The sequence below is a fragment of the Macaca nemestrina genome, chromosome 9, assembly GCF_043159975.1.
Source record: "Macaca nemestrina isolate mMacNem1 chromosome 9, mMacNem.hap1, whole genome shotgun sequence".
Lineage (NCBI taxonomy): Eukaryota > Metazoa > Chordata > Mammalia > Primates > Cercopithecidae > Macaca > Macaca nemestrina.
Window position 1 is genome coordinate 62,908,072 of NC_092133.1, and position 16,465 is coordinate 62,924,536.

Sequence of the window (16,465 nt, forward strand, 5' to 3'; positions counted from 1 at the left end):
CCTTAAGAAACTAAAAAACAAAATATCCAGCCAAAATAAAAATAAAAATCGTCTAGCAATAGTTCCTTTCCTCTCAAAAGTAATTTTTCTTAAGTTATTTAACCTGAAAGTCAGATTAAAAATGGCAATACTTTCTTTGTTGCTCAAAGAAATTATGCTATTAGAATATGTATGCATGTGTATAAATAACATTGTACATCTTGTATTTTCATAATTACAAATTATAGAATGTTTTCTACCTTGTTGGAGGAGCTGATGATAAATTTTGATTAGCTAAATTGTATACTTCATGGTAATTAAGCCAAGTTAGATCACCGATTATGCCAGTTGATAACAGGTTAATAGAGCAGGAAGAATAATAAATGAGTTTGATGTCCAATTTTCCCCATTTGCATTAACTGTTCTTGTCCTCACACCTTAAATTATGAAACAACTATAACATTCTGCTACAATTAAATTAGATTACATGTAAGCTTATTAATGACAATTAGGCAATTACTCTAGTCAGTAGATATTTTCTGAGATTTAAAACTGCATTGAAAAATTAATTCATTGTATTTATATAATATCAAGTCTTTAAAGATCATAATATCGGGCGGGGCACAGTGGCTCATGACTGTAATCTCAGACTTTGGGAGGCCAAGGCAGGAGAATCACAAGGTCAGGAGTTCGAGAACAGCTTGGCCAACATGGTGAAACCCCGTCTATACTAAAAATAAAAAAAAATTGGCTGGGCATAGTGGCAGGCACCTGTACTCCCAGCTACTCGGGTGGCTGAGTCAGGAAAATCGCTTGAACCCAGGAGGAAGGGGTTGCAGTGAGCTGAGATCACACCACTGCATTCTAGCCTGGGCGACAGAGTGAGACTCCATCCCCCGCCCCGCACCAAAAAAAATCATAATATCCTGAAATGTTTCACGAACAATGTCAACAACTATGAATGGGCCCAAAGGTTTTTGAGTCAACCCCTTCATTTAGTTTAATAACCTCTGTACAATAAAACAAAAAAATAAATAGCTATCAGACAGAAAAATGTAATTTTTCTGTGAAAATTATATTTTAGAGTTTTTTTTTAAGCCAATAGATACTTAGTCTAGTTTTAGATTACTTGGGAATGAATGGTAATACATTTTTGGGGAGCTGAATGATAGAGCTACATAGAAAGTACTGTCTTCTATCATGATCATAGAATAATAAATCCGTAATAATTGTAGGTTTCTGGAAGAAAAATACTTCTGCCCAAAATGGTGAGCTTGCTCAGAAGCATTGTAAAAATTTTCTGACTATCAACAATTTAAGAAAGGCTTCAGGAAGATCCTCAAGGAAGGATTCTGCTTAGTATGCAGAAAGGCAAATTACTAGTGGCAACTAATTAATATTTACTGAGCACTTATAAGGACAAAGTATAGAGTGCTAAGGGGTTACAAGGCAAAGGGAAGACTTTAACTGAATGAATAATGTGTTTGCTCTCTATAGGAAGTACACCAGGGAAGTCAGGCATAAGGTCACTAATTTATTTGAGCTGGGAACTACAGGTTGTGTAAGTTTCAGACACTGAAAAGAAAAGTAGAGATTCCTTCTAATTTCTCAGAGTGGGGGCATTTTTTAATGATTGTCCTCCCCTTTATTCTTTTCTTCTTTCATTGATAATTGGGACATGTAGATTATTCTTTTCTTCTTTCATTCTGATTGAGACATGTAGAAGGAAAGCTCAGATGAAATCTACACTTGAGATATGCCATGAAGGGCCAGCATATGGGAACTAACTCAAGCAGACAGTGTGGATGAGACCATATAGAGTGAGGAGACCCATGAAGGACCTCTTAGGAAACACTACCATTTACAGGAGTCATGCAGATTAAAGAGTAGGGCCTAAAAAGAGACTGAGAAAGCAGCCAAGAAACAAAGAGACAAATAACCAACAACTAAAAGACAAACTTTCAGATATATCTCTGTGTTAATGCTCTTCAAATGTAGTTATCCTACCAAACATAACTATAATATTCACATCATGGACTGGTTAAATCTTCTCTTCTGTGTAAATGATTTCATTCAATACAGTAAATATTTCTGGAAACCATTTTCTCATCTTTCTACCAAGAGAAAGGTATTGAAGGAAATGTCAAGATGGAAATTCATGATCCCTTATAATCTAGTAGAAGAGTGAATATTACAATAATACATTAAACATTACAATAAAGAAAAACTCAGAGACTGACAGCAAAAAAAAAAAAAATTAGAGACAAATTTTAAAGATAAGTTAAATTTAAAAAAAGGAATGAGACTTGTCCATTGGGCTTGACTACTAAGAGGTTATTGATAAACTTGGTAAGAGCAGTTTCAGTGGAAAAGTGGGTCAGGAGTCCTATTGCTATGGTTTGAAGAGTGAATGAGAGACAAGGCAGTCAAGACAGTGAGTATAAACTCCTGTTTTTAATAATTTGATTGTGACGTAAAGAAGCAAGACTTAGTATTTGCTACTCTGAGATATATGTTTAAAGAGTGACTGTTTTTCATATAAAAGACATCACTATAATTTCCCATCTGCAACTATAGCCAAAAAGTCTTATTACTCCCCATTGCTTTGCTGGAAATACATATTGATTTATTGCCAAAGCAAGAATAAGAGGTGAAAAAGAACTATTGTCTCACATTGTGTCAACCTTTGTCATCTTTTCGTCCCATGACAGAAGGAAATGTCCAGAAATCAGTGACTTGAGTTGGACGTGAACAAAACCTTTAGGAGCTAGCATATGGTCAGAGGCAGGGAGGTATCTCTCCCATGGAAATCATCTTAACCCATGCAAAAAACAAAGTGTAACTAATTCAACTAACCCACAATATTCTCACCAGCCCCTGTCGAACTTGTTGGTTCCTGATCCTTTACCTTCACTATTATGAACACATTATAGACTTTTGGTGCCTTACATCTCATCCTCTGGATCTATCTCTGATTTCAGCTTTTGCTGGGGGAACAGTTACATGTCCTCTGAAGACATTCCACGCTTCTTGTGTGCATTCCTTGTGTCTCTTTGTTATTCTGTCTCAGGGCCTGTTCCTAGTCTCTGTGAAATTCTCAACCCAGCATAAACACTGCCTGGAAGTTCTTCAGCGTCCATACCACTGGGGGAAACCCTCAACCTATGGGGATAGAAACTACCACATAAAATTCCTAGTCTCCATCCATTCGTCAGACAATTCTGGGAAACAGTCTGTTAGTTCTCAGAGATCCGCTAGCTCTCATTGCCTACAGCAGCAATCTCAATAGCATTATCATTTCCTCTTTCCCTGACTCGCTTTTCATGTTCTATTACACTTGCTTCCAGGAATCATCTCCTAAATAAATGACCTGCACTAAGGTCCTCGTTTTAGTCACTGCTTTTAGGAAAACCCATCTAAACAGGTACCTTTGTCTGGTATTAATGTCATTTCATCATGCACCAAGTAAGAGACTCCAATGTCTTATGTAAACTACTCATTGCTAATTATACTCTACTACCTTGGCTCTGTACATCACTGAGTTTTGTTCTGCCGTACCCTGAATTATACTCACTGTAAAAGAGGAATTATTATGAGATAGGACTAGAAGTGTAGGTAGGGACAAAATGTGAAAGGACTAGAATGTTATGTTAAGCAATTTTCTTTATATGTTCTGACATATTCATACGGGATTGTTTTCATTAAATTGTACAGTCATATATACCTACATGTAATACCAAAGTAGCCTCTATCTTATTTCTTTCCATATTATTTTCCTGCCCAGTGGCACAATGCATTCCTTTCAATTGGGTGATATACAAAAAGTTTAAAGAAGAGTCCAATATGCCAATATAGAAATAGAAGCCAAAGCACTAAAATCTGAAGTTAGTGGGAGGCCAATAGGAATTACAAGTACATATTTTCAATAAATACTTGTTTGTGGCCAGGCATGAAAGATGTTAGAACAAAACCAAACTGAGGTGCTTTTCATCTTTTCTCACTATAGTTTAATAAAAGGCTTTGAGACATCAATTTTTCTATTTCCTACTGATGTAAGTGGTTTGGGATCTCAAAATAATATATATCTCTACAATTGAAGCCCAAAGTGAAAGCCCTGTGTGAGAAGTCTAAAAAAGCCCCACCACGGCCACCAAATAAAGGAACAGAAAGAATGAAATTGTGAGGGGAAGGGGAATGGAAAATGGAGAAAGTGTTTCAGAAGCAAATCATCCTCAGGGAAACAGAAAAACACATTTAGACTAGAATATTTTAAATCAAAATATTGTATTAAATTTTTAATAAATTAACAGTATTTAAATTTTAGTAAATATTTTAAATGAAAAGCCACTTTAATTTAAATCAAATAGCAAAATGTGATCTTTTAAAGCTTGTCTAACAGGAATTAAATCAACTAATAATTATTTCACTGTGTATGTCCTATGTAAATTTAGTGAAACTTCTCTCTTGTGGATACATAACGTTATTTGATGATGAGGATGATGACCAGGAGGTATAAAAGCCTACATATTTTTTTCTGAGTGGTGAACTGGTACTATGCAACATAGAGGAGAGATGGACCTAGCAATTCAGAAACTCAGCAACTCAAGAATTAATCAAATTTTTGTTTTGTCTGTTTTTACCAAAATCCCATTTGACATACTTCATCTTTACTTTGGCATTTATGAAATAAAAGACATTTTTTCTTAATATACACAAATAAAAATTTTAGCCTGCTTTTAGTGAAAACAAATATATTTTTTACTATGTATAATTAAATAGAAATAAGATATATTTGTTGCTTAAATATTTTTAATAAAGTAAAGGATGTTTAAAAAGTCTTCCTCCTTTTATTGAGAGAGTTACAATAGGTATACAGTTTTCAAACGAATGATGGAAAAGGAGGCTAAAGAAAGAAGAAAATTTAATTTTAAAAAAGCATTTAAAACAAATAATAAAGAAAATAATATGTGATGGTAAAATCAGTGTCTTAGGCACTGGGAGGTTCTGAAAGTGAATAGGCCATAATCCCTAGCCCATGGTGTAGTGACTACACATATGGGCTGGGGTTGGATGGACCTGGGCTAGAACTGTGTCTCTACCACTTAGCTGGGTGATGTTTGCTATGTTAACTCATTTTGGGGGACAGAGATAACAATACCATGGCATTATTTATTGTTTCAGAAATAAAAATCAATAATGAAATGAATATACTTGGTAGAGAGCTTTGCAAAGCATTTAGTAAATGAGAGATGTTGTCATAACTATCATTATAAGGACTTAAAGTGCAGTGGGAAGAAAACTCATTATAAAAGAAAAAAATACAAGAATATAATCATTGCTGTAATAGAAGTGCACATGCTGTAAGTGTTCCAGGAAGAAAAAGATCCATTCCAGCTGGTGAAAACAGCAAAGGTTTCATGGAAGCAATAGCATTTACAGTACTCTGGAATGTAGTTGCTTATGAGTTGGGTGTGTGTGTAAATAGAGTTAGTAGAGAAGGCTTCAAGCTGTACAAGTCATATCTACAAAGAAGCAAGTGTATTTGAGCGGGAGGTGACGCAAATTCTGGTAAGTAACAAGTAGACTCTTTTGTCAGAAAACAGGTTAATGTGGGCCTGGCGCAGTGGCTCACACCTGTAATCCCATCACTTTGGGAGGCCGAGGCGGGCAGATCACGAGGTCAGGAGTTTGAGACCGGCCTGGCCAACACAGTGAAAACCCATCTCTACTAAAAACACACAAAAAAAGTAGCAGGGTATGATGGTATGCACCTGTAATCCAGGTACTCGGGAGGCTGAGGCAGGAGAATTGCCTGAACCTGGGAGGTGGAGGTTGCAATGAGCCGAGATCACACCACTGCACTCCAGCCTGGGTGGCACAGTGAGACTCTGTCTCAAAAAAAAAAAAAAAAAAAAAAAGAGAGAGAGAGAAAAGAAAACAGGTTAATGTGTTGGTGTGATGAGGAGGTGACAACACTGAGAAGGAGAGCTGAAGGAAAAGGAACATTAAGAATAATGGGGATTAAGTCAGGGCCAAATCACAGAGAACCTAGAACACCATGCCAAGAACGTTTGTCTTTGTTCTCTAGTAAAACAGGCAAGAAAGTCACAGAGGAAGAAGGTTGAAACAAATAAATACTTTCACCTTCTAGAACATTCCATCTTGATGTCTTGATGTCCTCAAATCTACAATTTGCTTCCTCTCAGATATTTCTAAGCAATCTCCATCATTCCTCATGGAAGAAGTCCAATCACCCTCTGAACTGAAGCTGAAATGTTTCTGCATTACTGATAGAAAGGCCATAGTACATGCACACGTATGTTTATTGCGGCACTACTCACAATAGCAAAGACTTGGAACCAACCCAAATGTCCATCAATGACAGACTGGATTAAGCAAATGTAGCACATATACACCATGGAATACTATGCAGCCATAAAAAAGGGTGAGTTCATGTCCTTTGTAGGGACATGGATGCAGCTGGAAACCATCATTCTCAGCAAACTATCACAAGAACAGAAAACCAAACACTGCATATTCTCACTCATAGGTGGGAATTGAACAATGAGAACACTTGGACACGGGAAGGGGAATATCATACACTGGGTCCTGTAGTGGGGTGGGATAAGGGGGGAGGGATAGCTTTAGGAGATATACCTAATATAAATGACAAGTTAATGGGTGCAGCACACCAACATGGCACATGTATACATATGTAACAAACCTGCACGTTGTGCCCATGTACCCTAGAACATAAAGTATAATCAAAAAGAAAAAGAAAGGCCATGGTTAAGAAAGGGGATAAGGATGAATGGGCAGGAAGATGGGCTCTGCTTATTTTTTACTAAAAAAGTTTTAAAAAGATAAAACCAGTTCTAAAGCAAACAATGAACATTAAATACTCCAAAGAAAAACATTTTAAGGGCAGTGCTTTCTCTTTACTGTGAGAAGAACTATATGTGAGATGCTTACAACAACTATTGGATAAACTCCTCAAGAATAAGAAGTGGAGATAACTTATGTTGCTGTTTTAATTAACTGTGATTTCTACCAAAAATGTAAACATCAGGATGAAAAATAAGTACTAGGGGGAGGGTAAGTGAGGATAACGAGAAAGAATCATAGCAACCAACTTCATCAAAATGGAAGATCATGGAGGTGTTACATCAAAGATAGTTTCTAACAATTCCATCCATTGCTGTACACACATATCACTTCTCCTACAACAGATAGAGCTTCTGCCTTCTCCTATTGAACTAGGACAGGGTTTTCAACTGTTTTTGTCTTGCGGATTATGGAGGAAATAGCATTCTCTGGCTTTGGAGCTAAGGCACTAAGAATGCTTGTCAGCTTCCATTTCCCTTTTCTTGGCAGCTTGAAACAGCACGTAAGAGATCTAGGCTACCTTGCTAGAGATTGAAGCCACATGGAGGGACCCTAAAACATTAGGCACCCTATGGAGAGAGGGAACAGGAAATAGCACTGAGGTTCCAAACATCAAGTCCCAAATCCAACCACAGTTGCCATTTGACTGCCACTACATGGAAAACCACAAGTGAAAACAGTACAGAAAATGGCCCTGCTGACACCCAGACAACCCAAGGCATCGTGAGATGCAAATATGGTTGCTATTGTTTGTGGTGGTTTGTTAAACACTGATAGAAAATAGAAACAATGGAGATGTTAACCTGTGAAACCACACAGAGTGTTAATACCTTCAGAGCACAGCAGTTTTCTACAAGATGGGAGTATCTCCTTACTATGAAGAACAGTATTAGTAATCCCCATTGCTATTTCTATATCTCACTGATGGTAGTGAGGTGGAAACACAAGTAGGATTGCAAGATAAAATACAAGATGCTCAGTTACATTTGAATTTCAGATGAACAACTTTTTAAATATAAGTATGTACCATACAATATTTGGGACATAATTATACTAAACCATGTTTGTTGTTCATCTGAAATTCAAATTTAACTGGGTGCCTTGTGCTTTTATTTGCTAAATCTGGTAATTCCACACACAAGTAATTGCCTTTTCTTGATTTTATTTAGAAAAATAATAATTCTAAAACCTTTGGAAGTATAAATGTAGATTAGCTCTTTATGCATAATGTTGTTGAAGGCAATATAGAGGGAAAAGACACGAACGAGAGACACAATCATTGAGAGCTCATAGAAACAACTTTTCTGAGTCCTAGGTGAAGCAGATGGGGTAGAAATCCTTAAGACGATGGAGAATAGAGATCATTCCACAAAACTGGAGGATGGCTCTGAGGATATAAATTTCTGAGTCCTGGTACAGGTTCTGACTCAGTGCCCCATCCTCTTAGGCAGGTCACCTCACCACACTGGCTTGCTTTCTCATTTGCATTGTAAGACAGGTTGTGCTAAGTTCCTTCTGACTCTTACATTCCATGATTACAAGTGTTAATGGTAGAAATAGAACTCACATTAAGGACATAAAGTTGAGAAACTGGGATTTTCGCAGACTTGAACATTATGTTTTTATGCAGCTATTATTAACTGGTTGGAGATCCCTATTTATTCTATTTCCAAATCTACTTCCAAATTAAAAGACTGCTCAGCCATTTTACTAAATCTTGTCATTAAGTTACAATAATATATTGCATTAAGAGCTCATAGTTGAAAAGCTTTTTGTCCCTTTTGATGGGTTAATGATGACCAAGTTAAAGTTGCGCATGAGAAAGAACTCTGGCTATTGAACAGAGGAAAGGAATGAAGAGCAAATGTCTTTGAAAATAGCTAAGTCTTCCTATTTCTGGAAAAATGTTTAATTTGTGGCATAATACTAAACTTCTAAATTGTTTAATGAAATTCTTTCTAATCCCATGTTCCTGGTTATCTAAGGTTAAAAAGAAGCCTTAACTTTTACAAAAACTAATTTTTGAAGTATCCTGAAAAGAAAAATTGAAGGAGGAATGGGAAGGGTCTCTGAATTACTTACTAGTCAAACATTTGGATTTAAGCATTTGGATGATGAACTCTGATGTAACAGAATCAATTTATCAACTTTCCCTAAAACCTTGCCATGGGTCAGGCACTTACATGCATTTTATTGATTCCTCACAGCCCTATTGCATATTATTAATTTCCTTTTATAGGTTCAGAGAAGCTCAGAGAGCTGAAATTTGTGCCCAAGATCTTATAACCGATGAGGACAGAACCAGAATTTGAACATAATTCTGTCTGATAAGGCACACATTCTTTCTTCTACTTTATGTTTGCCACAAAAATGTTTGAGGTATGAATATATAAATGTGAAAAGTATATATTTATTCTTCTTTTCCTGTTCTAAATTAATTTGAAAGGAACAAAACAAATAAATATGTCTACAATGAATAACAGTTTCGTTTAGCCCCTAGGTTTCTGACTCCGTATCTCTCTCTTCCCTCACCTGTCTGCGAAGGTCTCTTGTCTTCTTACACATGTTGTCTAAAGCAATATTCAGGGTATTACTCCTTTCTTTTTTTCCAGCCTGCAAAGAAGAAAACAATGACATCAGCAATGGTATCAATTAATCTTTATCACTTAGCAATTTGCTTTCTAAATTTCCTGAAAATAACAGCTTGAAATTCAAGAATAGGTTTCAAAACTGCTATATTATATATGATTCATGAGCATTTCACTTAAGACTAAGTAGAATGGTGATTAAAGTTCACATTATTTTCATCTTTAAGCTTCTGTAATATTTCCGATACAGAGTTAGGTGGTATTCAGTGTGACAGTAAGCAGAGCATTATCTTCATGAAACTCTGTTCTTCATTTTTAACAAGTCAAATCTTAAATCACTAAGCATGCAATTAGCTTAAAAGCATTAGATGCCCAATTTGTCAACTTCTGTGGGAGTTTCTGAAGTCATTCCTATGGTGTATTGTGTAAGTTATGCAGAGCCGTACTGGAGTTTTGCTAAACATTAAATAAAATATGCAGTGCAAATTCATACAACTTGCAAAAGTTGACCACAATTTTAGCTGACAATATTCCAAGAACAAATTGTTTTAAGTAAGAACTGGACGCTGTTTTTGGCTCTTTAAGATAATTTGTGCAACACCTTTTTATTCTTTGAGCAGAACAGCTCTCTGTTATATCCTTAACCTAAATCTTTAGGCTATTAAGCACATAGAGAGTCACCTTGGTTGGTATTTTCTACATATTATTTTCGTGCAAGACAACTGGATTAAATCTAATCATACTTTTTGCCATGATATCTCACATAAAAGAGATTGGAAAAAATCATTATGTGATTCACCTCTAGGAAAATTGCTGCTATTTAAATTAATAAACTGAAAAGGGCTCTTGAGAGGAGACCTTGAAAATCAGGAAGGCAAGTTTAAGCAGCTGATAACTGAAGGGGTTTACAGCACGAACCCAGTGAAAAACGACACTGAGGCCAAGTATAAACCACGAGGCAGCATGTCTAACACTTTCCCCAATGACTAAACTCATATGTAAACCCATACTCTCCAGTGGACTCTGTAACAAGAAATTCAAAAACTTTCTATACTCTGTCCTAACCTATTTTTTTTACTTATGTACTGCTATATACTCTCCTTTACAGTAGCAATACTCCTATACTTTTCTGTCTCTTCTCCCCAGTTATTACATGCAATGTACCTTTGATTTCAGCATCTTCTAAAACAACACCTACTGAAGTCCTATCTCTTCCTCACTGGTTTCCACAAGGAGTTCTTCCAACAACCCTGCTCAAAAGTAAACTCTCACTTTTCCTTTTTCCAACAGAATTTTGAGCATTTTTCAATATAATCATTTTATTTATGTGCATAACCCTTATGATACTGTTAGAATTTTGATATTACAAAATATATCTTAAATTTTTTCTATTCCTGATAGTAACTTACATAGGACTTATTGAATAGAGTTGACTAGTTTATAAATGAACAATTTAATTCAAAACACAACATAGTTTGATTAGAGGCCTACTATTTTCCAGGAAGGTGTCATTCTAGGGACCCTGGAGGAGATTTTAGCATTTAGCCCTCAAGGCACAGCTAACGTTCTCTGTGAGCTGAGGTTGCTGGTATCTACCTCAACCTCAGGTCAACCTATATTTTCCCAGCAGCAGTGCTATTGATATTTAACGTGTGAAAAATATTGAGATCATTCTATACATTGCAAGATATCTGGCATTCATGGACCCAGGTCTGCTAAATTCAATATCAAATCTGATGCACTTTGACAGCCAAAAACTGGCACCATATATGTCCAGCTGCTTCCTATAGGGAGACACAGTAGAAGGCCACTAAGGCTTTATCATGTTTTAGTTTCTTATAAAGAAAGTGTGGAATGTGTACACAATGGAAACTGTGTCTAGTGAAGAGAGAAGGAAGAAAAGGGAAACAGGAGAGATTTGGTTAGGTTATTTCTATGAACATTAATAACATTCTGGATATCAGAGCAATGGCAGTGATTACACAGATGAAAGTTGTGGCTACCTTCACAACTCCTACCCAGCATTCTCTATGCTAGCAGTGGAGAATTATGGAGAGTTAACTCATGACTATATAGGATAATGACATAAACAGATACACAATGAGCTCTCAGACAGTTTCTAATTTTACCTAAAGAACCCAGCCCTTATTCTGTAGTTTCATGCAGTGTTTGCTCTGGGCTGTATCGCTTTCTACTTCATGAAAGCAGAGATAATAAAAAGGAGGCAGAACTGGGACAGACAAAGAGACCTCCTACACACACACACACACACACATACACACACACACACACACACACACACCGTATCAGGAATAATATGGGAGACTCCTGTTGTGTTGGCTGTAAAAACCCGCTAGCTTCTGTGGTGTGATTCATCAGAACAACTAAAAGATGTCAGCCTTCTCAGAGCTAGCAGCAGAAGCATACCAAACGTTAAATAAAGGATGACAGGAGGTGACAGCACAAAGGGATTCAAGAAGGACTATAAAAATTATTCCCTAATTTCTAACCAGAGCTTAACCCTAGTTTAAAATGTTTCACTGGGTCAAAGACATTTCATTGTCTAGGTAATAATAAACAGTCCCTACCATGAAGGAAGTTTAAAGGTCTCCCTTCTTGCTTTTTTCTCGCTCCATGCCCTATGCTCAACCACAATCACCTTTCTTCTTTTTCACCTCCGGCTTTTTATTGGATCCTTGCTCAATTTATCTAGATTTATTTGGCTTCAGTCAAGCCACTTTTGCTTCTTTATTCCTTTTGCATAGCATAAAAATAAATAAGGCAAGGAGAAATAGCCCCATCCTGCTTAAAGGCCCTCATTCCTTCTTTTTTCAAAGCCTTAACAAATCATCAAGCAATGAGCTAGGACTAAAGGTGAATTCTGTGTTCTGAGGCAAGAGATGGAAAGGGCAGGATATTAAAACACAACTGCAGATAACAGTCAGAACCTGCCTATATCCCAAGTGCTCAGAAAAGAGACTGCTCCTTACAGAAATCCTTGACAGAAGCCATCATTAAGTCAGCAAATCCCTGCTAATGGAAAAGGGACAACTTACAGTGGAGTGTCAGGCAGATAGACACTGAGAAAACATGGCACAGGTCAGCACTGAATGGGGAAAGTGGTCACATTCTTCATCTGTAAACAAACTGCCGAGATTAAAGAAGCTGTTGTCAGAGGTTTCATGACCCAAGGTGGAGATCAGGGTATACATGGCAGGGCTTCTAGGCCACAAGTTAGGGCCACTGTAGCTGCAAACTGGGGAAGACTATAAGGTCCTCAGCTTGTTGATATATCAAATGATAGTATAGCAACTCCCTTCTTGCACATAAAATGTTAGTGAAGACTGAAGCCTGAGGGGTGGAGCAAGATGGCCAAATAGGAACAGATCCAGTCTCCAACTCCCAGTGCGAGCAACACAGAAGACCTGTGATTTCTGCATTTTCAACTGAGGTACTGGGTTAATCTCACTAGGAAGTGCCGGACAATCAGTGCTGGTCAGCTGCTGCAGCCCGACCAGCAAGAGCTGAAGCAGGGCGAGGCATTGCCTCACCTGGGAAGCGCAAGGGGAAAGGGAATCCCTTTTCCTAGCCAGGGGAACTGAGACACACAACACCTGGAAAATCGGGTAACTCCCACCCCAATACTGCGCTTTAAGCAAACAGGCACACCAGGAGATTATATCCCACACCTGGCCGGGAGGGTCCCACGCCCACGGAACCTCCCTCATTGCTAGCACAGCAGTCTGTGATCTCGCGGCAAGGCAGCAGCGAGGCTGGGGGAGGGGCGCCCGCCATTGCTGAGGCTTAAGTAGGTAAACAAAGCCGTTGGGAAGCTCGAACTGGGTGGAGCTCACAGCAGCTCAAGGAAACCTGCCTGTCTCTGTAGACTCCACCTCTGGGGACGGGGCACAGTAAACAACAACAAAAGCAGCAGAAACCTCTGCAGATGCAAACGACTCTGTCTGACAGCTTTGAAGAGAGCAGTGGATCTCCCAACACGGAGGTTGAGATCTGAGAAGGGACGGACTGCCTGCTCAAGTGGGTCCCTGACCCCTGAGTAGCCTAACTGGGAGACATCCCCCACTAGGGGCAGTCTGACACCCCACACCTCACAGGGTGGAGTACACCCCTGAGAGGAAGCTTCCAAAGCAAGAATCAGAAAGGTACACTCGCTGTACAGCAATATTCTATCTTCTGCAGCCTCTGCGGCTGACACCCAAGCAAACAGGGTCTGGAGTGGACCTCAAGCAATCTCCAACAGACCTACAGCGTGAGGGTCCTGACTGTTAGAAGGAAAACTATCAAATAGGAAGGACACCTACACCAAAACCCCATCAGTACGTCACCATCATCATCAAAGACCAGAGGCAGATAAAACCACAAAGATGGGGAAAAAGCAGGGCAGAAAAGCTGGAAATTCAAAAAATAAGAGCGCATCTCCCCCGGCAAAGGAGCGCAGCTCATCGCCAGCAACGGATCAAAGCTTGACGGAGAATGACTTTGATGAGATGAGAGAAGAAGGCTTCAGTCTATCAAACTTCTCAGAGCTAAAGGAGGAATTACTTACCCAGCACAAAGAAACTAAAAATCTTGAAAAAAAAGTGGAAGAATTGATGGCTAGAGTAATTAACGCAGAGAAGGTCATAAACGAAATGAAAGAGATGAAAACCATGACACGAGAAATACATGACAAATGCACAAGCTTCAGTAACCGACTCAATCAACTGGAAGAAAGAGTATCAGCGATTGAGGATCAAATGAATGAAATGAAGCGAGAAGAGAAACCAAAAGAAAAAAGAAGAAAAAGAAATGAACAAAGCCTGCAAGAAGTATGGGATTATGTAAAAAGACCAAATCTACGTCTGATTGGGGTGCCTGAAAGTGAGGGGGAAAATAGAACCAAGTTGGAAAACACTCTTCAGGATATCATCCAGGAGAACTTCCCCAACCTAGTAGGCCAGGCCAACATTCAAATCCAGGAAATACAGAGAACGCCACAAAGATACTCCTCGAGAAGAGCAACTCCAAGACACATAATTGCCAGATTCACCAAAGTTGAAATGAAGGAAAAAATCTTAAGGGCAGCCAGAGAGAAAGGTCGGGTTACCCACAAAGGGAACCCCATCAGACTAACAGCAGATCTCTCGGCAGAAACTCTATAAGCCAGAAGAGAGTGGGGGCCAATATTCAACATTCTTAAAGAAAAGAATTTTAAACCCAGAATTTCATATCCAGCCAAACTAAGTTTCATAAGTGAAGGAGAAATAAAATCCTTTACAGATAAGCAAATGCTTAGAGATTTTGTCACCACTAGGTCTGCCTTACAGGAGACCCTGAAGGAAGCACTAAACATGGAAAGGAACAACCGGTTCCAGCCATTGCAAAAACATGCCAAAATGTAAAGACCATTGAGGCTAGGAAGAAACTGCATCAACTAACGAGCACAATAACCAGTTAATATCATAATGGCAGGATCAAGTTCACACATAACAATATTAACCATAAATGTAAATGGACTAAATGCTCCAATTAAAAGACACAGACTGGCAAACTGGATAAAGAGTCAAGACCCATCAGTCTGCTGTATTCAGGAGACCCATCTCACACGCAGCGACATACATAGGCTCAAAATAAAGGGATGGAGGAAGATTTACCAAGCAAATGGAGAACAAAAAAAAGCAGGGGTTGCAATACTAGTCTCTGATAAAACAGACTTTAAACCATCAAAGATCAAAAGAGACAAAGAAGGCCATTACATAATGGTAAAGGGATCAATTCAACAGGAAGAGCTAACTATCCTAAATATATATGCACCCAATACAGGAGCACCCAGATTCATAAAGCAAGTCCTTAGAGACTTACAAAGAGACTTAGACTCCCATACAATAATAATGGGAGACTTCAACACTCCACTGTCAACATTAGACAGATCAACGAGACAGAAAGTTGACAAGGATATCCAGGAATTGAACTCATCTCTGCAGCAAGCAGACCTAATAGACATCTATAGAACTCTCCACCCCAAATCAACAGAATATACATTCTTCTCAGCACCACATCACACTTATTCCAAAATTGACCACATAATTGGAGGTAAAGCACTCCTCAGCAAATGTACAAGAATAGAAAATGTAACAAACTGTCTCTCAGACCACAGTGGAATCAAACTAGAACTCAGGACTAAGAAACTCAATCAAAATCGCTCAACTACATGGAAACTGAACAACCTGCTCCTGAATGACTACTGGGTACATAACGATATGAAGGCAGAAATAAAGATGTTCTTTCAAACCAATGAGAACAAAGATACAACATACCAGAATCTCTGGGACACATATAAAGCAGTGTGTAGAGGGAAATTTATAGCACTAAATGCCCACAAGAGAAAGCAGGAAAGATCTAAAATTGACACTCTAACATCACAATTAAAAAAACTAGAGGAGCAAGAGCAAACGCATTCAAAAGCTAGCAGAAGGCAAGAAATAACTAAGATCAGAGCAGAACTGAAGGAGATAGAGACAGAAAAAACCCTCCAAAAAATCAATGAATCCAGGAGTTGGTTTTTTGAAAAGATCAACAAAATTGACAGACTGCTAGCAAGACTAATAAAGAAGAAAAGAGAGAAGAATCAAATAGACGCAATAAAAAATGATAAAGGGGATATCACCACCGACCCGAAAGAAATACAAACTACCATCAGAGAATACTATAAACACCTCTATGCAAATAAACTAGAAAATCTAGAAGAAATGGATAATTTCCTGGACACGTACACTCTTCCAAGACTAAACCAGGAAGAAGTTGAATCCCTGAATAGACTAATAGCAGGCTCTGAAATTGAGGCAATAATTAATAGCCTACCGACGAAAAAAAGTCCAGGGCCAGATGGATTCACAGCTGAATTCTACCAGAGGTACAAGGAGGAGCTGGTACCATTCCTTCTGAAACTATTCCAATCAATAGAAAAAGAGGGAATCCTCCCTAACTCATTTTATAAGGCCAACATCATCCTG

General features: G+C 38.2%; 1 protein-coding gene across 20 annotated transcripts in view; it reads right to left on the bottom strand.

Annotated features, from left to right (window-relative positions):
• LOC105466141 (catenin alpha 3) overlaps positions 1–16,465 on the bottom strand; it is a 1,883,635-nt gene that overhangs the window by 836,522 nt on the left and 1,030,648 nt on the right. For all 20 annotated transcript variants that reach the window (XR_011607352.1, XR_011607354.1, XR_011607355.1 and 17 more), the window contains one exon: positions 9,397–9,477. Coding sequence is in view for 16 of the 20 variants with exons in the window: in XM_071068753.1 (XP_070924854.1) it covers positions 9,397–9,477 (81 nt within the window). In the remaining 4 variants the exon portion in view is untranslated. The remainder of the gene's footprint in view (positions 1–9,396; positions 9,478–16,465) is intronic.